The 25,930-nt window shown below is 43.4% G+C and overlaps 1 protein-coding gene across 1 annotated transcript in view; it reads left to right on the top strand.

The window, feature by feature from the left end:
- Positions 1-25,930, top strand: part of ttn.2 (titin, tandem duplicate 2) — a gene marked incomplete at its 5' end in the record, with an annotated part of 153,022 nt that overhangs the window by 38,049 nt on the left and 89,043 nt on the right. The window contains 29 exon segments of the mRNA XM_014025811.1: positions 5,563-5,628; positions 5,831-5,923; positions 6,009-6,107; positions 6,440-6,484; positions 7,627-9,246; positions 9,698-9,748; positions 9,826-10,221; positions 10,301-10,579; positions 11,217-11,486; positions 11,572-11,711; positions 11,803-11,929; positions 12,592-12,858; positions 12,963-13,229; positions 13,432-13,695; positions 14,205-14,344; positions 14,492-14,618; positions 14,905-15,171; positions 15,346-15,612; positions 15,743-16,009; positions 16,472-16,611; positions 17,258-17,384; positions 19,005-19,147; positions 20,630-20,753; positions 22,468-22,734; positions 23,056-23,153; positions 23,233-23,401; positions 24,388-24,657; positions 24,764-25,030; positions 25,129-25,407. Of these exon segments, the coding sequence (XP_013881265.1) occupies positions 5,563-5,628; positions 5,831-5,923; positions 6,009-6,107; positions 6,440-6,484; positions 7,627-9,246; positions 9,698-9,748; positions 9,826-10,221; positions 10,301-10,579; positions 11,217-11,486; positions 11,572-11,711; positions 11,803-11,929; positions 12,592-12,858; positions 12,963-13,229; positions 13,432-13,695; positions 14,205-14,344; positions 14,492-14,618; positions 14,905-15,171; positions 15,346-15,612; positions 15,743-16,009; positions 16,472-16,611; positions 17,258-17,384; positions 19,005-19,147; positions 20,630-20,753; positions 22,468-22,734; positions 23,056-23,153; positions 23,233-23,401; positions 24,388-24,657; positions 24,764-25,030; positions 25,129-25,407 (6,936 nt within the window).

Below are 25,930 nucleotides of genomic sequence, written 5' to 3'. Positions count from 1 at the left end.
GAACACCAGACAGAATCTCAGACAGAACACCAGACAGAATCTCAGACAGAACACCAGACAGAATCTCAGACAGAACACCAGACAGAATCTCAGACAAAACACCAGACAAAACAGACAAAACACCAGACAGAACACCAGACATAACACCAGATGGAACACCAGACATAACACCAGATGGAACACCAGACAGAACATCAGACAAAACACCAGACATAACACCAGGCAGAACACCAGACAGAACCTCAGACAAAACACTAGACAAAACAGACAAAACACCAGACAGAACACCAGATAAAACACCAGACAAAACACCAGACAGAACACCAGACATATCACCAGAGAAAACAACAGACAGAACACCAGACAGAATCTCAGACAAAACACCAGGCAGAAGATCAGACAAATCACCAGGCAAAACACTAGACAGAACACCAGACAGAATCACAGACAAAACACTAGACATAACAGCAGACAGAACATCAGACAAATCACCAGGCAGAACACAATTCAAAACACCAGGCAGAACACCAGACATAACACCAGATAGAACCACAGACAAAACACCAGACAGAACACCAGGCAAAACACTAGACAGACCACCAGAACCACCAGAACCAGAGTTTCAAACCAAAGCCTCAGGTGATCCTGGTTTGACATTCAATGGTCAAAAACCTTCAGTGGAGAAAGAAACTGAAGAAAAGCTTCACAAAAACCAGGAGGAGGTTCAGCCTGAAGGCAGAGCCACAACTAAAGGAACACTGAGGATACCAAAGATTGGAGATCTGACCGATCTGCGGTCCCTCAGAGTCCAGCTAACAGACAGAGAATGTCCTTTAACTGAGGGGACGGGACCCAAACCAGAACCAGAGAAGATCATGGGTGTTGATGCTTCAGAGGAAACTGGACCTGATGAAGAACCAGTTCTACTTAAACCAACTAAACATGAAGAAATCCAGACTTCACTGACCACCAGCAGTTTTCCAGCATCCGAAGATGGACAGACTTCTGTAGTACCCATTCAGGATGAGGACTCTAAAGTATCAGTTTCCCTTCAAGTTCCTGAAGCTGATCCTGAACAGCAGACCGAAAAGAGAGATCTCAGACAGAACTGGACTGAAAAGAAACTGAAAACTGTAAAACTCCTGAAACAAAGAGGAAGCAGAGTTCCAGAGGAAAATGATTTAATCTGTCACAAGTCACCAGAGGAAAAACTCCCACAAGTTAAACCCTTTAATAAAAACACCAGTCAGTGTGAGAGCAGTCCGACAGAAGATAGYTTGGTCAAAACTACTGAAGATTTTCAGTCAAAGAAACATGAAAAACATGTGTCTCCTCTTGAGGAGAAGAAAGTGAGACAGTTACCATTTCAACCTGAGATCCACAGAAAAGACAAAAAATCAGAACTTTTATATGATGAACAACAGAAATCAGACAAAAATAACAAGATCAAAGAAACTGAGGATGAAATTCAGAAATCCTTACCATTTATGGGACCAACAAGACAAGAACTAAGATCAACTGAAGAGATCCAGAACACAGATGTTAAAGATGTTGGCAGAGAAACAGATTTAAAACTTCTGCAAAGAGCATCTTCAGAAACCAAACATATCAGCCATAAACACACCAAGACGGAAGACAAAGCAGAGAAAAGTGAAGGTAGAACAACAGTTTCTGAAACAAAGGTGGAAAAGCTCCAACATCCAAACAATGTGACAGACAGAACCAAAACAACTCCTTCAACTGAGAAGACAACAATTCAGAAGGAAGAAACAGAAAGTTTACCAGAAATAAAAACACATTTGACAAAAGAGAGAGAAGAATTCAAAGTCATTTCACCAAAGAAAGAAGCAGAAGAACAGATTCAGTTTAATAAAACGTTAGAAGCTGGTTCAGTAGAGAAAATAAAATCTCACAGAGAAGACGACCAGAAACTGGAGAAAAGGTTAAAATCTCCAGCTGAGCAGTCCAGGTCTGTGGTATTAAAACAAGAATATGAAAATGTTTTTCCTTCTGATGGCACTGAAACACAAAAGGAACAAAAACTTTCTGTGACACCAGTGATGAAGGTCGCTTCTGAAAGATCTCAGTTGGTCATAGACGAAGAGTCCGAAACATTTCAGAGTCAGAAAAATTCAAAAGTTTCCCAACAGGAAATTCAGTCAAAGACAGAAACAGTTAAAGATGAATATGGTCACATTTCTCCATTTTTACCAGAAWCCCAACAGGAACAAGATGAGAGAAGTTCTGTCGGTTCTGTGATGGAGGTCGCCTCTGAAAAATATCTACTTTCCAGAGACGGAGATTTTAAAGCAGACGCTCTGCAAAGGTTCACAGTTTTAGGCAAACTGATGGATTACACTAATTTAACAGGAACTAATACGTATAAATCAGTAAAACTAGAGTCTGCTGACAGAAGGGTGGGGATCACAGATGAGAAGGRTCAGTCGAAAGGATTCAAAGGTCAATTATTAACTGAAAAAGCCCCATCATTGGTTGAAGATGAAATACAATCAGGAAGTCACACAAAGGAAATATTGATGAAAGATGTTTCACCAATGTGTGAGGAAGTTAAAGTCAGAGAACATGATTCAGATAAGGGACAGGYGGGAAAATTTCAGTTAAAAACCCACACAGTTTCTCCAGATGTAGCCTCAATGCAGCAGCAAACAGATAAAACAGCTTTAAAAACATCTGGAAAAGCTGTAAAACATGAAAAACTATTAACTACAGATAGAAAACATCTGCCTGCTACCACCCAAAAATCTGATAGTCTGATGAAAGTCACATCAAGAGAAAATATCATTTATAAACCAGAGGATATTTCTGTAAAAATGGATAAAACCACTGGAGATGAAATAGAAAAAATGCATCAGATTGAGTGGAATAAAATAAACGAGAGCCAGACAATGGCCGAATCACTGTCAGATGATAGAGTCACAGTAAAAACTGATTCAGCTGCTGAAGGAACAGAAATCAAACACAAATTAAGTAGAACTACAGAAGCATCTTTACCTGATATTATCTTTAAAGATTCAGTTCAAAAACAAGAACATTATATCTCCAAAGATAGTCTGACTGTCCCATTAAAGCAGGACAATAAAGAATCAATGTCTGCCAAAGTCAAAGAGAAACAACTGTCATTCATCCCACCAACAACAGGTGGTAATAAACTTTATTTATCCCAGGATGTCTGTGAGCCTTCAGTAACAGATCAGACCCAAGTCAGGACTTCAGGCTACCAAACAGACTTGTCACCATCCACTGGCAAGGAACAAGAATCAGACCATATCAGCACCAGACTTCCTCAAGAATTAGACAGAATCCAAAGATCAAACCAGGTCAGACATAGACTTCCCCAAAAATTGGACTATATCCAAAAATCAAACATTGTCCAACACATGCTTCCCCAAGAATTAGACAGAATCCAAAGATCAGACCAAGTCAGACCCAGTCTTCCCCAAGAATTAGATCAAATCCAAAGATCCAACGATATTGGAACCAGACTTTTCCAAGAATCAGACCAAATGAAACCCATACATCCTAAAGAATTAGACAGAATCCCAAAATCAGACCATATCCAAAAATCAGAGATTGTCCAACCCATACTTCCCCAAGAATTAGATCAAACCCAAAGAGCCGACCACATTGGAACCAGACTTCCCCAAGAATCAGACCATATGAAGCCCATACATCCTAAAGAATTAGACAGAATCCAAAAATCAGACCATGTCAGACCCAAACTTCCCCAAGAATCAGACCATATCCAAAAATCAGGCTACATCAAAGAATCAGACCTTATCCAACACATACTTCCCCAAGAATTAGGCCAAATCCTAAGATCAGACCATATCAGAACCAGACTTCCCCAAGAATCAGACCATATCAGTCCCATACTTCCTCAAGAATTAGGCAGAATCCAAAGATCAGACCAAGTCAGAACCAATYTTCCCCAAGAATTAGATCAAATCCAAAGAACTGACCATATTTTAACCAGACTTCCYCAAGAATCAGACCATATGAAACCCATACATCCTAAAAAATTAGACAGAATCCAAAAATCAGACCATAACAAAAAATCAGACATTGTCCAACCCATACTTCCCCAAGAATTAGATCAAATCCAACGATCGGACCATATCGGAACCAGACTTCCCCAAGAATCAGACCACATGAAACCCATACATCCTAAAGAATTAGACATAATCCAAAAATCAGACCATGTCAGACACAGACTTCCTCAAGAATCAGACCATATCCAAAAATCAGTCTACACCAAAGAATCAGACCTTATCCAAACCAGTCTTCCCCAAGAATTAGGTCAAATCCGAAGATCAGACCAAATCAGAATCAGACCTCCCCAAGAGTCAGACCATATCAGACCCATGCTTCCTCAAGAATTAGACAGAATCCAAAGATCAGACCATGTCAGACCCAGACTTATTCTAGAATCAGACCATATACAAAAATCAGACTGTATCCAAAAACCAGACCTTATCCAACCCATACTTCCTCAGGAATTAGACCAAATCCAAAGATCAGACCATGTCAGACCCAGACTTCCCCAAAAACCAGACTACATCAAAGAATCAGACTTTATCCAACCCATATGTCCTCAAGAATTAGATCAAATACACAAATCAGACCATATCAAAGCCAGACCTCTTCAAGAATCAGACCATATCAGAGACAGACTACTTCAAGAATCAGATGATATCAGGTCAAAATTTCCCCAAGAATTAGAACATGTCAAAGAATCAGATGTCAGATCCAGATCTTTTCAAGAAACAGACAATATCCAAGAWTCAGACCATATACAGCCCATACATTCCCAAGAATTAGACCACATCCAAAGATCAGACCACATTCAAGAACCAGACCATATCCAATCCAGACCTCTCCATGAATTAGACTATATCCAAAAATCAGACCTTATCCAAGAATTAGACAATATCCAAGAATCAGACCACATCCATAAATCAGTCCATGTCTGGCCCAGACTTCCCCAACATTTAGACCATATCCAAGAATCAGATCCCATTAGACCCAGACTTCCTCAAGAGTCAGGCCATTTCCAAGAATCAGACCATATCCAACCCATAACTCTTCAGGAACACAAAGCTCTAAAACCAGAAGACCAGAGGACTGACTCAACCAAAGAGGGTCTCTTCTTTCAGGAAGCTTCCAGAGGTACAGAGATGGAATCTGTCACTGATCACATGTTTCTGATCTGAGCACCAAACCTCACCATCTTGTGGGATCCATAGTGCCATCGTGGTTTCAGGGGTTCCATGTCACGTCACCCATTCTGTTCGGGCACAAACTGTTTTTCCTGTGACAAGCTGTCATTCTTTCAGTGAACATCTAAACCGGCACAGTTCATGTTGGGTTTTTCCTCACTGTTTTTCCTAATTCTGTGTTTGTTGTGTCAGCCCTGTTTTACAGGCAACAGTAAGGTGAGGTTGTTTGGTCTTCCAGGTGTTTTTTCTTTGTAGTCTCTGAGTGTGAGTGGTTCAAGATACCGTCTTTATGTGGGTCTGACTGATGTCTGGTTTTATCTTGAAGTGCCTGAAAAGGAGAAGGAGTCTCCAGCACAGGTGAAAGAAACAAAACCTGCTGCTCCTAAAGAAGGTACACGGCTTCTTATTTGTCTTTATCATATCAAAATCTTTGAAATTTTATCTTAAATGACCGTTAAAGGAAACCCATAGAAATCAAATGATGTGGTCTTAAATGTAGACTAACAGCATGCGATCTGGTCTCTGGGCTCCAGGCTCTCAGATGAACAGGTTGTTGAGGTCTTTGTGTTGATCTACCTTCTGTGCTTTTAAAGAGAGCAAACCAAAAGCTGCTGTAAAAGTTCCTGAAGCTGCAAAACCAAAAGTCCCYGAAAAACAAGCTACTCCACAAGAAGAAACAAAGCCAGGTATTCAGACAGCAACACAAGACTAAGATGTGTGTTTTAGTAAAAGGTGACAGAACTTTAGGTTCATCTTTTCTTATAATTGAAGTGATGAAGCCACAGCCTGCTGCTAAGGCTGAAGAACCAACCAAAGTGGCTCCAGAGGAGAAGAAACCAGCTGTGGTGGAAAAAGTAACTCCAGTTACAGGTAGACGTCGTTAAAGGCCTCACATCTTCTTTCTTCTTTGCAAACATCTTTAATAATGTGGGTCAGTTTGACCTTTGACCTGTGCAGACCCCTCTCTGCTGTGCTTCTATTCTTCTCATGATGAACATCTGTAAACCTGATATAGCTGAACTTTATTACAGCTTCTCGTGGTCCAGCTAAATCAGCTGATTCTTAACCTCTCCGATATCATCCTTTTCTGTCTCAGGATGTTTAAAAATTTTAAAAGTCTCATCTCTTCTGGGTTAAGTAGTCATTCAGTTGTTGATACCAGTAACTAATAGCCTGCTTTCTGAACTGTCCTTCTGTATTAGATGAAACCAAGGGACCGGTCCAGGCACCAGGAGGAGTTCAGAAAGGTAAGACAACAAATTCCTTCCCACCTCACCTCAGAACATCCAATCAGCAGCACCTGAACACTGTTGGGTGGGGGTGTAATGGTACAAATATTAGGTTAAAGGAACATTCATGGTTTTTAAACTTGAACTTTTTGCTCCCAGCCAAGACAGACAAGGAGCAGTGGAACGTCTAAAGCACTCTTCTCTAAAGCAAAGCAAGAATAACTAGTTTAAATCAAACACAGGAGCTTCAAACTCGTTTGATTCAGAACATTTATCTGTGAACTATGGCAACAACGGAGAGATGAGAGGCAGCTGTACGACAGGCCAAATGTGTCATAAATCACATACTTTAAAGCAGGGATAGTCAATCCTGGTCCTCGAGGTCCACAGCCCTGCTCAGTTTACTTGTTTCTCTGCTCCAAAACACCTGAATTGAATGAATGGATGATTTTCAGGCTTCTGCAGAACTTGGAAGAGGTAATTCACTGACTGAATCAGATGTTAGAGAAGGGAAAAAAAGTTAAACATGCAGGGCTGCGGACCTCGAGGACCAGGATTGACTATCTCTTCTTTAAAACATCTATGGAAAGCCTTTTATTTAATATCAAATATCATTTTATCACAGAAGTATTAACTAAATGAGAATGTCAGTGTGAGTGTTGAACATTTATTTAGTATAATTTTCACATAAGAAGCTGTTATTCACTTCTGGACTATTTTATGTTTTGCATCAAGTTCAGGTCAAATATTTAGAAAAAGACTTGGTTTATGTTTTGCTTATTGTTGTAAAAATTTCTAAAGGTACTCACCAACATACYAAACCATGACTCTGGCCCACCATTATGCCCCCAAAGTGTACATATACAGTATATACATCACTAACTGGTTCTGTTTGGCTCAATACAGCTTTGATTTTAACAAAGACCACATTAACATTTAGGAAAACAGAACTTTTATGTTTATTTAGATAAAATACTCTTTGGCCTGTGTTTTTGTTCAAACATTGTTATAACTTCCTGACAAGAGCCAGAATTGCTTCTTTTGTATTTTCACACTCCGTGTATTTGTGTATTCTCTAGTTTTACACATTTTGTGAGCATTTGTGTAGTTGTGATGTCAGTCCAATGTCTTGAAGTAATGTCAGACCTTTGCTGCCTTAGAGCTGGTTCTGCACAAAAAAGGTAAAATCCGTGTGGAAGAGGAGGGGACATTTGAGATTCCCACCTTAAAGAAAACAACTCGGGTCATGAGGGAAGTGGAAGAAGAGCAGGAGGTTGTCACGCTGAAGAAGATCCCATCAGTTCCATCTAAAGAACCTGAAGAGGAGAAAAAACCTCAGAAAGTCACCCAAGCCACAGTTTTCCATGTGGAGGAGCTGGTGCACGAAGAGGAGGCTGTCGAGTTGTCTGTGGTCACCAGGACGACGATGGAGGAGAGGAAGCCTCGAGACAAAGCTGAAGTGGTGAAAAAGCCAGAGGTTGTTAAAGCTAAAGCTGAGGAAGACAAAGAAGCTCCTAAAGCTGCATGGACTCGCCAGAAACCCACTAAAGATGAAAAACCAGAAGACAAGATTTCTCTAAAGAAAACTCCAAAAGCACCAAAAGAAGAGGAAGCCACCCCATCTGATGCAGCCCTGAAAAAAGTCAAAAAGTTGCCTTTAGCTGAAGCTGAACCAGAAGTGGTCAAACTAAAACCTTTTGAGAAGCCTCGTAAACCTTCAGAGGAAACAGAGAAGGAGAAGAAGGAGAGGCCCGACAGAGACACTGTGCCTTTCCAGAAGGCAGAGAGGATCCCCAGAGAGGTGGACTCTAAGGAACCAGCAAAGAAACCCGAGGAGCCACCTCCTGAGATAAAGGAACCTCCTCCCAAGGTGCCTAAGCCAGCTGACAAGAAGAAAACGCCAGAGAAGGAGCCAGAGGAGGTCAAACCATCTATCAAAGGGAAGAAGATCCCAGTGGCTGAACAGGAGAAGGAGGAAGTCAAGCTGAAGCCCATCTCCAAACCTTCAAAAGAACCTGCCGAGCCTGAGAAGAAACTTACAGAGGAGAAAGTAAAGAAACCACTGGATGACCTTCAGCAACGTCGCTTAAGTCCTGTTGAAAAAGCAAAAGCTAAAGAACCAGAAGCTAGGCCAAAGAAACCTGAGGTCCCAGAGGTTTCAGAGAAAAAACCAGAGAAACCAAAGGAGGTAGAAGAAGTTCCAGGAGAAAAGACTCCTGCTGCAGTCCCTGCTAAGAAACCTGAGAAGATGGCTGAGGAGCCCAAAGCTCTGGAGCTAAAGAAAGGAGTCATACCTAAGAAGAAAGAGGAGAAGGAAGAGGTGGCTCTGAAGCCAGTGGGACAGCTCAAAAAGACACCRTCTCCTAAAGTCGAAAAGCTCAAAGAGGCAGTCCCAGCTGAGAGAAGACCAAGTGTGGAGAAACTCAAAAAGGTTCCAAAAACTGTTTCACCTAAAGACTCGACTGAAGCTGTGACTCTTAAAAAAGTTCCAARGAAACCATCACCAGAAGAACCGAAGGCTGCAGAACCAGCAGAGCCCCATAAAGCCAAAGTTCCCCTGGGTAAGGAAGTCTCTCCTGGAGCCGTGCAGATGAAAAAGGTTTCCACCCAACCAGAGGAGGAGGTGTTCGAGGAGGAGTTTGAAGCACAGGAGGAGGCGGAGATGGAGGGAGAAGAGGCATGGGGCTGGGAGCTGGTTCCACGGGACAGTTACGGCTCCGAGGACTGGGAAGGTGAAGAGGAAGAAGGTGCTCTGGAGGTTCCGGGGGTGACCAGGAGAGGTGAGATGGTGGATTATCAAACGTGTGGCTGGTGACCAAGAACCACCTCCCATCATGGCTTGAATCATCTCCACCATAACGCCTCCATGTCCACCGCACCGTGTCATCACTGTCATGTGGTCTACGCCATCGTTGTTCTTTCATCATCACTCTTTGTGTCATCGTCTTCATCTCGTTCTGACATCTTGTTAGATCATCTGTCTGCCATTTCAGCATTATCTCATTCTGTTCCCCAACATGTGTTCATCCTCTCATGTCATCTTTAACTCATGTTTGTCTCCTAAAGAAAGATGTGAAGTTGTTTTTATTCATTATCCAGCATTCTGCTCCTGTCTGTCCTCATTTTACTCTCATTACTTCATGAGTCAGCTCACATCTGTAAATCCATGAAAGCATCAGCGACATGTCATCTCTGGGTTTCTGAAAGAGTTAACTTGTTGTTTGTGAACAGAGGGACAACCAGCAGAGGAGGCAGGAAGAGGTCGAGGCAGAGGCCTGAGACGTAAGTGTCATCTTCAGGAAAATAAATCCAGATCCTTTAAATCAGAGTTTTCTGATCGATTTTAAATTGTGTTCCAGCCAAGCAGACCCCTTCTCCTGGAGAGGGCAGGGGGCGTGGCCTGAGACCTGGTGGTAGAGGCCCAACACCTCCAGAGGAACCGTTTGCAGGCTTCAAACTGAAAGCTGTCCCCCTGAAGTTCATCAAGAAGCTTCAGGACATCGTGTTGCAGGAGGCCGAGTCCATCGGATCTTCTGCTGTGTTTGAGTGTGAGGTCTCACCCTCCACTGCTGTCACTTCCTGGATGAAAGATGGCGGTAATCTACGCGAAAGTCCCAAGCACAAGTTCACCTCTGATGGCAAAGACCGTAAGCTGCACATCATTGATGTCCAGCTGTCTGACACCGGTGAATACACCTGTGTGGCTAAGAACGCTGGCAAGGAGATCACATGCACCGCCAAGCTCATAGTTGAAGGTATCTTTTTAAACTTTTATTACAACTAAAGACTTGAACTTCCACAAATAAAATGTCTAATTCCTTTGCATCTCCGCAGAGCTTCCTGTAAAATGGATCAAAGAACTTGAAGAGGAGACATCGGCAATAAAAGGTCAGCCCATTTACATGACCTGTGAGCTGAACAAAGAGAGAGAGGTGGTCTGGAAGAAGAATGGAGAAGTCCTGAAAAAGAAGGAGGGCAAGATTCAGATCAACATCATCGGCATGCAGCACGCCGTGACCATCCAGGGCTCGGCAGAAGAAGATGCTGGTTGTTACTCCTGTGAAGTTTCTGGACAGGAAGACGTCAAGACCTCCACAAACGTCAAAGTGATTGGTAAGATAGAAACCAGTCAGACAATTAAAGCTGAGTGAGACGTCCTGTGGAGGTTTGTYMACCTYTGAATCAGGCGTGTTGGAGCAAAGAAACTACTGACACATGCAGGATATAGAGTCAGGGTGGTGTAGCCATTTGTGCTGATCTTCTACTGTCCAAACCAACAGAAAGTACATTTACTAAACCCTCTGGCAAATCTGAAAGCTTAGACATGACAACCTCAACAAAATGTGCACAAGATCCAGCAGTAGGCGYGAGAATCAAAAAACAATCGTTTTTACTAAACCTCATGTTTCTCCAGCTGAATCTAAGCATAAACAGGAGGTACAAAGACAACAAAACAAAACAAAYGTCAACATGAACAACACTGCCCCCTGGTGACCAAAAGTCCCAGCTACACAGAACTTAACATTGAACAACACCAAACATGCAAAACAGAAATCACAGATTTTATTCATAAACATGTTTTCTTACAAATACATTCAAACAAACCTTAACTTAAAGCTTTTTTAGCCTTTCAAGAGGTATTTTTAAGAAATAATGTAAAAAAGTTACCTCTTACAACAAATTAAAATCAATGAAATCCCTTGATTTTGGTCTCTTCTGATGGAAGCTGACTGATGTTTTCCTCCAACAGAAATTATCAAAGACTGGATCGTGAGACCACTTAAAGACCAGCACGTGAAACCAAAAGCCACAGCTGTGTTTAAGTGTGAGCTCTTCAAAGACACTCCCAACTGGAAGTGGCTCAAAGGAGAGAMCGAGGCCACGCCGTCGGACAAGATCGAGATCAAGAAGGACGGAAAGGAGCTGACTCTGACCATCAAGAACTGTCAGCCAGACGATGTAGCAGATTATTCTCTGGAAGTGGAAGGGCGTGTCTACACAGCCAAGCTCACTCTAGGAGGTTCTTATCTTTTTCATCGTAGTTCTTCTGATGGTGTGCATTTTGTATCTGTGTTTTAATTCTGTGTTCTGATACGTGTCTRCAGACCGGGAGGCTCAGATCCTGAAGCCCCTGGCCAGTGTTGACATCATAGAGAAGGAAGATGCTACGTTTGAGACAGAGATATCTGAGGAYGATGTTCCAGGGGAGTGGAAGCTGAAAGGAGAAGTTTTGACCAGATCTCCAGTACGAACAGTGTTATTTCCTAAWGTTTCACAGCACGCATTAAGATGCTAATATTCCTGATCTTTAAACGTTACTATGATGTAATCATCAGACCTGCGACATCCAGATGGAAGGCACCGTGCGTAGGCTCATGCTGAAGAACTGCCAGCTGGATCAGGCCGGAGAGGTTTCCTACCAGGCTCTGAACGCTGTCACAACCGCCATGTTGAATGTGAAAGGTAAGAGGTGGTCCGTGTTCAGAGGAAAACCAGGGCGTACCCTGATGCTTAGGTCATAACTATAAGAATAGAAAGAGGTTTAAGGTCTGTGGGGAATCWAATAAAGCTCTAAAGCATGGAAGCAGACCTTACCAGAGTTTCAAACCAAGTTTGAGCCACTTTGTTTGATGCAGGATTTGACTTTCCTGCTGGTTTTCAGTTGATCTGTTTGTTTTCTCTTTGGAACGTGTAAACCTGCCCGTTGGCCTGATTCGGTTTCTGTGTGTAAATGTCTCTTTCTGTCTCGAGGATCAGGGTTTGGGTTTCAAGATGTCATGTGACTATAGCTTTATGAAAAAGAAAGGTTTAGAAACTGATTTAATGTTTGAAGAGCAGCAGAAGGCTGAGGCTCCTCAGCACACCACCAAGACAAAGAGGGCTCACTTGAAGATTTGCTGCAGACCACTTGATCCCAGCTGGACAGGAAGGTGAAGACACTCTACCTTGGACTTGTGGAGTCTGAGCCGAAGCAGATGACATTCCTTTGCTTTACATGAAGATCTCCCCAACATGATTTCTATCCTTTCATTCAGGATGAGCTGGGATGTAAAACTGGCCTCTCGCTGTTCAATGTTCTGTTGTTTTGTTGTTGATGTCTTGTCCCTGTTTTGTCCTTTAACCAGAAATCGAAATGGACTTTGTTGTCCCGCTGAAGGACGTCTGTGTGCCTGAAAAGAAACAGGCTAAGTTTGAATGCACCATCACGAAGGATGTCACTAAGGTCATGTGGTATAAAGGGGCTGACATCGTCACCCCTGACCAAAAGTACGACATCATTGATGATGGAAAGAAGCACATGTTGGTGATAAACTGCTGTGAGTTTGATGATGAGGATGAATACATGATTGAAGTTTTGGGCAAAACGTCCAAAGCTAGACTGACAGTGGAGGGTAAGTGCTGGACTACCGTTACCGGACCAAACGGTGGAACTTTTCTGAGTGTGTCCCCTCAGGTGCTTAACTCATGTGGACGTGTTTTATTAACACCTTTATAGGTATCAGGCTCAAATTTCTCTCGCCGTTAAAGGATCAAACAGTAAAGGAGGGCCAAACAGCTCGCTTTGAGCTGGAGCTCTCCCACGACAACATCCCTGTCACCTGGTACAAGAACGATGTGAAAATCCACCCGAGCCGAGCTGTCGTCACTCACGTGGACGGAAAGAAACACGTTCTAGAAATAAAGGATGTGACTCTAGATGATATCTGTCAGATTAAAGCTGAGGCCAAAGGAATTCCTTCCATGGCCAACCTGACAGTTATAGGTAATCCAAGAACAACCACCTGTCCTCTGCTGTCCTCTTTGTCTTTCTTCTCCACAGTGCTTTGTTAAGAGCGTCTATGTTTGTCTGTATGGGTCCACAAAGGACTTTGTCTTTCTGTGTGGTGTTTTATCATCTGTCCTCTCTGTGTGGTTCCATGTCCCACATGTGTACTGGAGAGTCACTTACACTGTCCCCCTTTCAGAGGGAAACCCTTACTTCACAGTCAAGCTGCAGGATTATACTGCAGTGGAGAAAGACAATGTGTCTCTAGACTGTGAGCTCAGCAAAGACGTGGACRTCATGTGGTACCACAACGAGGCTGAGATCAAGGCCTCTAAGGCGGTGGCCATCAAAGCAGAGGGCAAACGCAGAACCCTGGTCATCAGGAAGGTCGGAGACAAAGACAAAGGACAGTATGTGTGCGACTGTGGGACAGATAAGACCACAGCAGAGCTTCACATTGAAGGTAAAGATGCCCAAGTGTTGAAGCACTGTCAGCCTCCTGGATGCACGCCTTCACCTGCTCCATCCTCTAACTTCACCCCATGTCCTCTCAGACCTTCTTCTGCACTTTGTTCTATTTRAACTGTCTTTTTGTTGCCATCATTCCTTCCTTCTCATTCCATGTGAAAGAAACACACCGCGGTCTCTAGATGAGTCTGTGGCTGTGTCCTTCTGCAGCTGTCTTATTGCTCCATGTGTTCTAACAAACCCTCTTATTCATCGTTACACCTGTGCAATGGATCCATAAAGAACCTGATGGGTCTTTTTAAGAGCCATGGTTGTTTATGGCCCTGTGGTTTACTCACCACCTGCTGAAGGAGGTTTCTGATGGAGCAGAACCTCCAGCATGTCTCTGTATCAGTCTACCATCTTCCTGTTTGTCTGCTGTCATCACGTCTGTTCCAGATAGCTTTCTTTGCACATGAGTCTGAATATCCTTATTAAGCTTATGTTCCCTTTCTTGAACCTCAGCTCGCCATATCAAGGTGGTTCGGCCCATGTATGGCTGTGAGGTGTTAGAAGGAGAGACGGCTCGCTTTGAGATCGAGCTCAGTGAGGATGACGTTCACGGCCAGTGGAAACTAAACGGAGAAGTCCTCAGTCCGTCTGCTGTACGTCCCCATAAATCTAACCTGTAGTTAAATTCCTTCTTATTTATTTAAACTGAGACTTTCTGTAACGAGTCAGGTCTTTAGTCAGGACTCTGCCCAGTCATCAGTGTTTTTGCTGACTTGCTAAAGTTTGTTGGCCGCCTGCAGGATGTGGAAATYGTGGAGGATGGAGCGAAACACACTCTGGTGTTGTACAACTGTAAAGTTCCTCAGACAGGCGAGCTGGTGTTCACCGYCGCCAACGCCAAGTGTGCTGCTAACCTGAAAGTGAAGGGTGAGCTCCTCCTCCTTCAGTCTTCCAGCTCAGCACAGGGAGCTCCAACAAGTCTTTTGTTTGATCTTTTTGATTTATAGCTTTTTATTGCAGCAAAGACAACAAGAAATAATCAAATGTAAAAGAGTTTTACAGTGTTTGAATCAGAGCTAAATGTTACATATAAATATACCTGATCATATTATTTATAGAACATCAGGGTCTAGATTTTGTACCAAATCAAACTTGACCTGTTGTTTCCTGAGAAATGGACCTGGGCGGTAACTCTGTATGTCTGAACCAACAGAGCTTCCTGTCTCGTTCATTACGCCGCTGGCTGACATGCACGTGTACGAAAAGGACGAGGCTAAGTTTGAGCTGGAAATTTCTCGGGAACCCAAAAGTTTCCGTTGGCTCAAGGGAACTCAGGAGTTGTCGAATGACGACAAGTTTGAAATCTTAGTAGATGGTAATCAACATGCTCTTATTGTGAAATCTTCCCGATATGAAGACGAAGGCAAATATATGTTTGAGGCTGAAGACAAGAGAACGTCGGGAAAACTGGTTATTAAAGGTAAAAAAGTTGGAGCCTCTTTGTTTTTCTTTCTTTTCACATGGGAAGAGTGTGGTGTGAACAGAATAAATACCATGTTTGAAGCCTTTCACTGATAAAACACTTAAAAACCAGTGAACTCAAAGAATCTGCAGGTGCTTTGTACACTTTGAAATGCAATCTGTTCTTTGTCAGGTATCCGTCTTGAGTTTATCAAGCCGATAAAAGACGTGACAGTAAAGGAGCGAGAAACTGCAGAGTTCAGTGTTGAGCTCTCTCATGATCAAATACCAGTAGTGTGGTACAGAAACGATGTCCGGTTGCACCCCAGTAAGGTGGTGCACATGTCGGAGGAAGGAAAAGTCCACACGCTAGCCTTTAAGGAGGTCACGCTTGATGACACCTCCATGATTAAAGTTGAGGCCATGGGAAAGAAGTCAGAAGCCATGCTGACTGTTCTGGGTTAGTATTGTCTTCTAGTTGGATGTTGTCAGTAAACGCTCCCTCACCTCTGCTCTTCTTAGAGCTGAACTTCCTCTAAACTTCTGTGTCTGTGGTTTGAGCTTCAGTTTTCACGGGTGTCTTCTTGCAGAGGGCGACCTCTACTTCACAGTGAAACTCCAAAACTACACCGCCGTGGAAAAGGATGAGGTGGTCTTGTCCTGTGAACTAAGCAAGGCTGGCGGTGAGGTCAAGTGGTTCAAAGACGGGAACGAGATCTTTCCGTCCAGGAACGTTCTCTTCCAGGCCGACGGCAGGAAGCGTACGTTGGTCCTCAAGAGGGCAGCGAAGAGAGACATGGGGGCGTACGCCTGCGACTGTGGCACCGACAAAACCACTGCAGACCTGAACATCGAAGGTAACCCCTCACCCAGAGTCAGGCCCCGCCCACCAGCAAAGCCCCGCCTCCATCTGGACTGCTGTTCATTTTTTCTCCATCCTCCATCTTTATGTCTTGTACTGGTTAACTGTCGATGTCAGATTTTCTGTAAGTTGTTCTAAATGAGAGCGACAGCCGCTCGTCCAACCTGTCTTCATGTCTTCTCACTGTCTTCATGTCCACTTCCTGTCTTCATTTATCTGTTGTCCCATCCCCATTAACATCAAATGGCAGAGGATGTCAGGTTGGTGAGTTTCACTGTGTTTCTGTAAGTTGCTCTAAATCAGAGCGACAGCCACTCATCCAACCTGTCACCTGTCTTCATGTCCACTTCCTGTCTTCATTTATCTGCTGTCCCTCCCACACCATCATCAACCTGGAGAGTCCATTCACATTCAGCCTGGCTTTGGTTGTCTCTAACGCCTGTTTGCGCCTCCACAGAGCGCGACATTAAGGTTACCCGCCCGCTCTACAGCGTGGAGGTCACAGAGACTGAGACCGCCATGTTTGAGACAGAAATCTCTGAGGATGACCTCCACGCCATCTGGAAACTGAAGGAAGAGACGCTCCACCCGTCTGCTGTAAGACAACACTGAAAACACCAGGAAACATAAACACCAAACTAAAAGCAACGTGGTTCACATAAATCTGTCTCCTTTGACAAACAAACTGTTTAGAACCAGATAAAGTGGAGCAACACCACTAACTTCCTTTATTTGTTTAAAAGCTCYGCCCCTTTTTGGGTTAAAATTAATTCTGTTTATTTATTCGTTTGTTTATATATTGGTGGAATGAATTAAAAAATACCAGTTTTATTTATCTTTAAACAGAGAAGGTCAGCAAAGATGTGTTGCTTCAGTTTAGCAACAGAGAAAGATTCAATAACRAACTTAATTTAAATATGTCAAAAAATTAATAAGTTATGTGGTTAGTTATGAATGACTGAAAACAGTTCTTTCAAAGGCTTAAAAAACGAAACATAGATACAGATTGTTAATACAGTTTCAAAGAAAACATTCATATCAAAGGCATTAATGTAGCTAACTGAGGAAATAAGTGAGGCCAAATAAAGGCGGAGCCATGTGCTTAGGCCAAAAAGGGGTGGAGCCAGTTCTTAGTCTAAGTGCCTAGAGGTGTTGCTCTGATGAACAGTTTGTTCAGTCCAGTTCTACTGGATCTTAGTGTGGACACATGTGGCAGAAGTGAACTGTAGATGTTTGTCTTCAGGACGTGGAGATGAAGGTGGAAGGAGCCCGACACACTCTAACCCTCTACAACTGCAGGATGGACATGGCTGGAAGTGTCGACTTCTCAGCAGCAAATGCCAAATCTGCAGCTCAGCTCAGAGTCAAAGGTGAAACAAACTGACAGTAAGGATTCAGTAAACCGGGTTCCAGACTCAGGTTCATCAGGTTTGACTGAGAAAATCTGGAGGAAGAGGATCAAATTGATCAAACTGCACTTGGAGCATGAGCTGAATTCATTTAAAAACCTGGAGTGCTGTTGTACAAAAACAACCTAAAAACACCTCAAACGTTGGTAGAAGCCGTGCACCTGATGTTTTACCACCACAGAAACTTGTGACAYGCTTGAAGAGTCAAAACTGAATGTCTTTGTCTTGTAGGGCTTTTAGTAGCTCTTTTAATGAATCTTAAAGCGGAGCTGAGGTAACGTAGAGAATGTGAAATATCTGTCCCTAACAGGGGCTGCAGTCATTTAGCTGTAATATTTGGATGTGTAGGATCTTCAGTACTGTACGAATTGAACTGTCCTGGCTCTTATGGATGAAATTTTGTGATCCACAAGAGTTTTAATACTTGATGCTCAAATCTTCAGATTTATGGAATCTTCTGTCACCTGAGCCCCCTTGGCCTGAGGCTGCAGGGGGCTCTCCGTCTTCTTTCCTCTCCTTGTAATTTTTAGTCTTTTGCAGAGAACTCCTAACTTCCTCTTTACACTGTGAATCGAACAGGACAACTTTTCTTTGACATCAAACTCCTTTAAGACTTAGTTTCTGGTTCAGAAGGCATGTTGCCTGGTGCAGTGAGTCTGAGGTTCCCATCCAAAGGAACATGAGAGCATGGGTTGATCTCATTTTATTTTGACAGATTTAAAACGAGCAGTTTTTGTTTCATTTTTTATCATTAAAAATATATTTTTAATACAGTGGATGAAAACGTGGTTTAAATGTGTGAAACTGCAGTAAAGCTCCATCCTAACACGTGATGCCCCCTCTGAGGACCTGACAGAGCCTGTAGGACAGAAGTTCTTGTTGCTGATTGTCTGTCAGAGAGGGAGTCATCGCTCACATCTAACTGTTAAACCTGTCAGATTACCAGCTGGCTGCTAAAGGCTTTAGTTCAGGCATGTGAAGAAGCCTGTTGTAAATACTTTTAACTGCTCGTTAATCCAAACGGACGTCCCACAGCTCCGTTTGCTCTGAGGAACCAGAACCTCTTGGACCTGGTGACAGGTCTGCGTCACACAAACAAGCTGCAGACGGTTTCTGCAGCGAAGCGTTGTGTGACTCGTACCAGGAGCTCCACTTTCTCCTTTTCCAGGGAAATTACAGGCAGCTGCTGATTGACAGGAACAGACTGGCTTCCTCTCATGGTTTTGGAAGATGTGGGCCGTTAGCCAATCAGGCCCCTCAGTTATTTTAGAAGCTGCATGCCTTATCCAGAGCAGGTCCTCAGTGATTGGCAGGGCCGAGGTCATGACCTCGTGTTTTACTGGTTTCTGCTGGCTGTGTTAGTCTGCCAGCAGCTCGTATGCTAATGAAGGTAGCCTCAGTGCCAAGTTGCAGGGTGGCGGACTTCAGTTGTCCTCGAGGCTTCCTGCAGCCGGCCGTCACCTCAGCCACACCATGAGGACAGGCCGCTGAGGACCTGCTGCTTCTCTGTGGGGACTCTTCTGGATCTGTTGGCCCATTTTCAGGAGTGGTGACTAATCATGTCTTCTCCCCAATCCGAAGCCCGAGTGATCAGCCTGACCAGGCCTCTGAAGGATGTGACTGTGACCGCCGGGGAGACCGCCACCTTCGAGTGCGAGCTGACTTACGAAGGCCTCGCTGTAGAGTGGTTCCTGGAGGGAACAAAGCTGGAACCAAGCGACAGAGTAAGTCCAAAAACACCTGACACTTCCTGAAACACAAGACCCACTGACAGTCCAGGTCCAGTCCTGATTCTGCTCCAGATCCAGGCCCCTGTCTGTTCTTATAAGGTCCTGCAGGTGGAGGTTAAGGATTCCAGCTGAGCATTCGATCCTGGTTTTGAGAAAACGCAAGCAGGGAGGTTTTTCTGCCCTGCAAGCGTTTCTGTGGGTTTATTTTTAACAGCAGCCAGGAGGCYGAGGAGCGGGTCGGGTTTGAAAGCACTGGGCCTGCTGGTTCTGTGGGGTTGTTGCTCTTACATAGAGATGTTCTGAAACATGGTCAGCATGATGTTCACACTTTTCACCTGATCTCAGGAAACTAAACCAAAGCTGCAGCTGGTTTTTCTGCTGTCTGCAGAGTAAAGTTTACATTTACTGACTGATAAAGACTTTAAGACATTAAACACAGGGAGAGGGCTGGTTTTTGACTCAACATGCAGCAGTTTACACCAGAACTAAAGACAGTAGAGTTCTGACAGACTGAGTTTTAAAAAGAACTTTCTGTTGTGTTAAACATCCTGATCCATGTTTCAACATCTTTCATGGTTTTCAAACAACACTTTGCTGGAATGGTCCACTTGTTTCATCTTACAGTACATACTTGTGACATGCTGGTGCACTCTGGCTGCTGCTGTAAGCAGAGTAGGTGTGGAAAAGTCAGCCGCCACAGGTTAGAGGTCCCCCGGTTTAAATTTGGGAAGGAAAGCAGCTGTCTGTGTGTGTTGAAGCTGTCAGAGCTCTGCAGGTTCAGGCCTGAGAAAATACTGGATCACATGGGAAATCAGGTCTGAGATCATGTAGCCTGAGCAGGCAAAAATCAGGAACCTAGAGCCTGTCAAACCGTACCCAGGGCACAGTCTCATTGGTCTAATTAAAGGCAGTTAGATGTTTTTAGATGTTTGTGGACACAACTGAAGTGATAAACATGTCTGTCACATCAGTTTTAGAGAAGCAGAGGAACTTCAAGGAATGAAGGCTAAAGTTTGCCCTCAGTAGAGTCTGTCAGGTGAATCTCAGCTTATTTAAACAAAGATGTTCTCACTAAAATGTTTACTGTTTCAAAAACCACATTGAACTGCTCCTGATGACCCCAATGGTCCTGGGGAGAGGGGGTGTGGGGGATGGAAGAGAGATTTGCAGCAAGTCCAGTATCTTTAGTTCAAACCTGCTAGGTTTACCAACTGTAACCAGAATATAAGCTGTCAGAATGTAGGATGRAAAAACCAACCGTTTCATGGTCTAATGAAGTCTGACAGCTGAGGGTTRTGGTTTGCACAGCAGGAGATACCACAGGTTTCCATCTGTGGTAAACCTGAGAGGCAGCACTCAGGGAATTCTTCACCCACTAATACCTCAGCACTCAGAGCTTCATTAGACCAAACCCTGACAGTGTAACCTGCCAGACGGTACTCAGGAACAATAACTCTGGTTGTGTTGCATCTTCAGGTGGTGGTGAAGGCAGATGGGAAAGTTTACAGCGTTACGGTCAGAGACGTCCAGCTGAGTGAAGCTGGACAGGTCAAACTCACCGCCAAGGACTTCCAGACCGAGGCCAGCCTCTTTGTTAAAGGTACAAGTTCTGATTCTGCTCCTGTCAGGGTTTAAAGACCCGCTTCGATCCAGCTGTCTCTACAGTCTGAACATTGGGCCTCATGCAAGAACAAATTCGTATTTTTATCCTAAATTTCTCTTCCTTTTGTTCTTATGAAGGGTTCGTACGAACATGTCACGTCAGATTCAACAAACTCTTCTATCTTCATGAAAAGTGTGTAAATGAGCTGCGTAAACTGATGAATGTATCAGCTGCTCATACACAGGAGAGGAGATTAACATAATTACCACCACAATAACACCATATAAGGTGTTTCCTGCCTCAGATATCAGGAAGTGTCCATTCATAAATGACATCGCAAAGTAAAAAAGAAGAACTTTACGAGTTCAGAGATAGAAGTTCTGCTCTCAGAGATCCAGAAAAGAAAATCTGTCATTTTTAGCAGGTCAGACCTGCTGAAGCCGAGGAATGAAATGTTAATGTTGTGTCTCCTGTGGGTCGTTACAGTCACAGACATAAAAATCTACATCATATTCATCTCTCTTTAGAAAATAGCAGACAGTCTTGCATGCATAGCTGATGTGTTGAAAAACTATGAACAAAATAAAATTTGATTAAAAAAACCATATAATAAAAAAATAATAATAAGCTGTCTGAATAAAGCTGTTGAAGATTTTTAAGTTGGTTTGAGTTTGATATCTTCATATTAATATTTTAGTGTTATACAACAGCATTAAAAGACAATTTAACTTAATCTAATCAATTTATGTCATTAAAATCTAATTCCATTTCAAACAGAATAACCTACTGTCAACATAATTATGTGATTTATTTTCAACTCAAAAATATTGTCAAACTAATGAAATATGAAGTTATTAGTGAAGAAAATCAGTCTAGATCAGTGTTTTCCAAAGTTGGGGTSGGGACCCAAAGTGGGGTCCTGAAACATCAAGGTGGGGTCCTGAAAAGATTTTCTGAAATAATTACATTTTTGCCTCAGTTGTTACAAAGGAGTGAGGTTAGTGTATTTAAAATGGATAAATGTAGTATAAAAATATTGTTACTATGCCCATGTTTAGTTGACCTGATACAAATGTTTATCATCCAGAAACAGTTGGGGGCTCAGGTCTCTGCTACTGTTATTTTGTGGGTCAAAAGCTGAAAACTTTGGGAACCACTGCACTTTGGTTCCCAAAGTTGGGCTTGGGACCCAATTATGGGTCATGAAGCACCTTGGATAATCTCCAGAAATCAATTTAAAGGGTAATAAAATAATTGCTGATGTAATATATTCCCTATAATTATTACAAAAACACAACTTAAGCATAAATAAGTATTTATATTTGTGTATAAGCTGTTTAGATTGTCAAAAAGCCTGTGTTTTTAGGGTTATTAATGAAATTCGTGTACTCAGACCAGTAATATTTGGGGTCACAAGATTTTGCCATGGATATTTTGTGGGTCAGAAGAYAAAAAGTTTGAGAACCACTGGTCTAGATAACATCAGACTGACTGCATGTAAATTAAACCACAGGTCTGGACCACTCATGAATTTTGTTTGTATCTGAAGAAAATCTAACAATACAAGAAAATTGGTGAATGCTATAAGTTCTCCTAAATCACTCGTACGCACAACTTAATATATCTGTTTGTACCAATGGTTCTTGCTCGAGGCCCAATGATCAGATCTTAAACTGTCAGTGTTTAACTGAACCTACATATTTGTGTTCAGAACAACCGATAGAGTTCACAAAACCTCTGGAGGACCAAACGGTGGAGGAGGAGTCCACCGCCACACTTGAGTGTGAAGTTTCCAGAGAGGGCGCAGAGGTACAGTGGTTCAGGGACGAACAGGACATCCGCAAGTCCAAGAAGTAYGACGTGATCGTCGACGGCTGCAAGAGGGCGCTGCTCATCCACAACTGCACCCTGGACGACTCCAGGACTTATACGTGTGACTCCAAGGACTTCAAAACCTCCTGCTTCCTCAACGTAGAGCGTGAGTCCAGCTGAGACTGCGTCACAAACAGGAAGTTCTTTAAAGAACAGGAGTTCAGAGGAAGCTTTTAGAGCCGTGCCTTTAGTTTATTGTCAGGTTTTGAGTTGTGTTTAAGGCTCAGTGAAGTTCAGATGTCCCACAAACCCTTTAGCATCATCATCATCTGTAAGTGTTGAGCAAACCTTTAGGACAAGGATTTGTCTRCTAGAATACCCATAAAACTTGAATTCTGAACCTCTTTCTTTAACTAAACCCAGTTTGAAACCCTTAAAGTTGAGCTGACTGTATGACTGAGTGTTGACTCTGTCTTTATGGGAACAGTTCGACGTGTGGAGTTCTCCAAGCCGCTCCATGACGTGGAGGTCAAAGAGAAGGAATCTGCCAGGTTTGAGTGTGAAGTCTCCAGAGAAGACGTCAAGGTGAGTTCATCTTCTGTGTGTCTTTGTGGACCAAAGTCAGACCTGTGGCTAAAACCCCCTCTCTGTTCGTGTCCCGCAGGTCTGCTGGCGTAAAGATGGAAGTGAAATCAGAAAAGGAAAGAAATATGAAATCATTGCTCAAGGCCGCCAACACATCCTCATCATCCACAAGTCTGTGTTTGATGATGAAGCTGAATACGAATGTGATGCAAAGACCTCCAAATCCTCCGGCATGCTGACTGTCATCGGTAAGATTCAAACGTCAGGAAGACTTTCCATCTTCAACACAATCAACCTCATGCTGATCCATAAGAACAGAAGTGACAGATTCACTGATCTTTTGTGGTTCTGATGCTCCACAGTGTCATCCAGTGGAGTTTATGAGGACAGTTATGATGAACTAATGTCGGGTGTAAACCTGAAATATCTGTTACATTTTATTGATTTAAAAATTCAACTAGATCCTGGAGAAACTATGAACGGGCTTGAAACGTGCCATACAGTTGAAAAGACAATTTGATTTTAATGTTTGYTGGAGGCCATTGGGATCTATTACCATCCCAAATTTGAGCTGAGTATATCTAAAAATGGATGAGTTATGGTCAATTTGGCATTTTAGCTATAGTTAGGCCRTGGTGGAGTGGTTAGGAGAGTTGTCCTGAAATTAGAAGGTCGCCGGTTCAATCCCTCGTCCARCCGTTTCAGTCATTGTGTCATTGGGCAAGACACCCACCTTGCTCACTGATGGTGGTCAGAGGGTCCGGTGGCACTGGTGCATGGCAGCCCCGCCTCTGTCACTGTGCCCCAGGGCAGCTGTGGCTGCAGCTTACCACCATCAGTGTGTGAATGGGTGAATGTTTGAAGTGTAAAACACCAAGTGGGCTTGATAAGRTGCTRCATAAGTTCAAGCCATTTACCATGGTAAGTCAAAACGTGACTAAAAGTAATAGCACAACTCCCACCACCAATCCGGTTGATTTGATGTAACACTTGTGGGGTGCATGTTGCCATTTGGGGACGTATAAATGTAGGACTATAAAAATATAGATATAAAGTTAGAGATCCTTTTTTGAGGTGAATAATAGAAGTTGAAATCATTCATTTGATACGGCAAGCCCTAATAAAAATGTCTTTGTTTAAAGTGTTTTGAGTATCACCTGATGAATGGAGTGAATTCGATTAAAGCTAGTAGAAACATCTCTGTGACAGCTGACCCCTCTTCTTGTCTCTGCAGAGGAGGAGGCTAGATTCACCAAGAATCTGTCCAACGTGGAGGGGACGGAGACAGACAGTGTGAGGCTGATCTGTGAGGTCTCCAAGCCCAGCGCTGACGTCGTCTGGTACAAAGGTGACGAGGAGTTGCCTGAGGGCGGACGCTACGACCAGATCGTTGATGGCAAGAGGAGAATCCTCGTCATCCAGGACCTGAAGATGAGTGACGCCGGAGAGTACAACTGCAGGCTCAGTCCCACCATCAGAACCTCYGGAAACCTCCAGATCAATGGTAGGGACTAAGAAACTGGACCCTGATGGTTTCATGAGGTCCAGCGGAGTTCTGAGGAATATTTACAAAAGAAAATGTCAAACTCTTCCATTTTATCTGTCTGCAGAACTGGCTGCTGAGTTCATCTCCAGACCTCAGAACCAGGAAGTGGTGGAGGGCCAGAAGGTGGAGTTCACCTGCTCMGTCTCCAAGGAAACCTTTGAGGTGAAGTGGATGAAGGGCGACAAGCAGCTGGAGGCAGGAGACAAGTACCAGATGGTGAGTGACGGCAAGAGGCGAACTCTGGTCATCAAGGACAGCGAGCTGAAAGATGAGGGTGGGTACGTGGTCGTGATCGGAGCCACCAGAGCCGGCGCTGACCTGACCGTGAGAGGTAAGCTYCACCACACACAGAGTCATCAGATCCAGACAGACTGAGACTGTTTTTTCCTCCTCCTCCTCCTCATCATCATCATCCGCTGCTTCTTGCAGAGAAACTGAAGATCATCACCCCTCTGAAGGACAYGGAGGGTAAAGAAGGTCAGGAGGTGGTGCTGAACTGCGAGGTCAACACAGAGGGAGCCAAGGCCAAGTGGCTGAAGAACGACGAGACGCTGTTTGAGAGCGGCAAGTACACCATGGTCCAGAGAGACAACGTCTTCTCCCTGAGGATCAAAGATGCCCAGAAGGGAGAYGAAGCCACCTATAGCATCAACCTGACCAATCAGAGAGGAGAGCAGGTCAAGAGCTCCTGCAGCCTCACCGTCAAAGGTTGGTGATCACATCCACCAACACCGATGGTTTATTCCAGTTATTTATAAATGACACCAGTGCTGATGGACAGGTGAGGTCAGCCTGGAGACTCCATGGACTGTGATGTCTCAGGACATTTGTAGTGAGAGTAGGGAACAGGTGGAGGAGAGCCTAGCGATGTAGAGGTATATTTAACAGATTTGTATTTGTTTCGCAGCTACAACAGGTAAAATAAGTATTGAACACATCACCATTTTTCTCAGTAAATATATTACTAGAGGTGCTAATGACATGAAATTTTCACCAGATGTTGGTAACAACCCAAGTGATCCATACACAATTAATACAAACAACTTTATTTCTGGACATTTATGGTTTGATTTCTTTGTATGTATGGATCACTTGGGTTGTTACCAACATCTGGTGAAAATTTCATGTCATTAGCACCTCTAGTAATATATTTACTGAGAAAAATGGTGATGTGTTCAATACTTATTTTACCCGCTGTATATGTATATACAGCGGGTAAAATAAGTATTGA

Source organism: Austrofundulus limnaeus, unplaced genomic scaffold (genome assembly GCF_001266775.1).
Source record: "Austrofundulus limnaeus strain Quisiro unplaced genomic scaffold, Austrofundulus_limnaeus-1.0 Scaffold501, whole genome shotgun sequence".
Taxonomy (NCBI): domain Eukaryota; kingdom Metazoa; phylum Chordata; class Actinopteri; order Cyprinodontiformes; family Rivulidae; genus Austrofundulus; species Austrofundulus limnaeus.
This window is presented reverse-complemented; position numbering and strand designations above follow the sequence as displayed.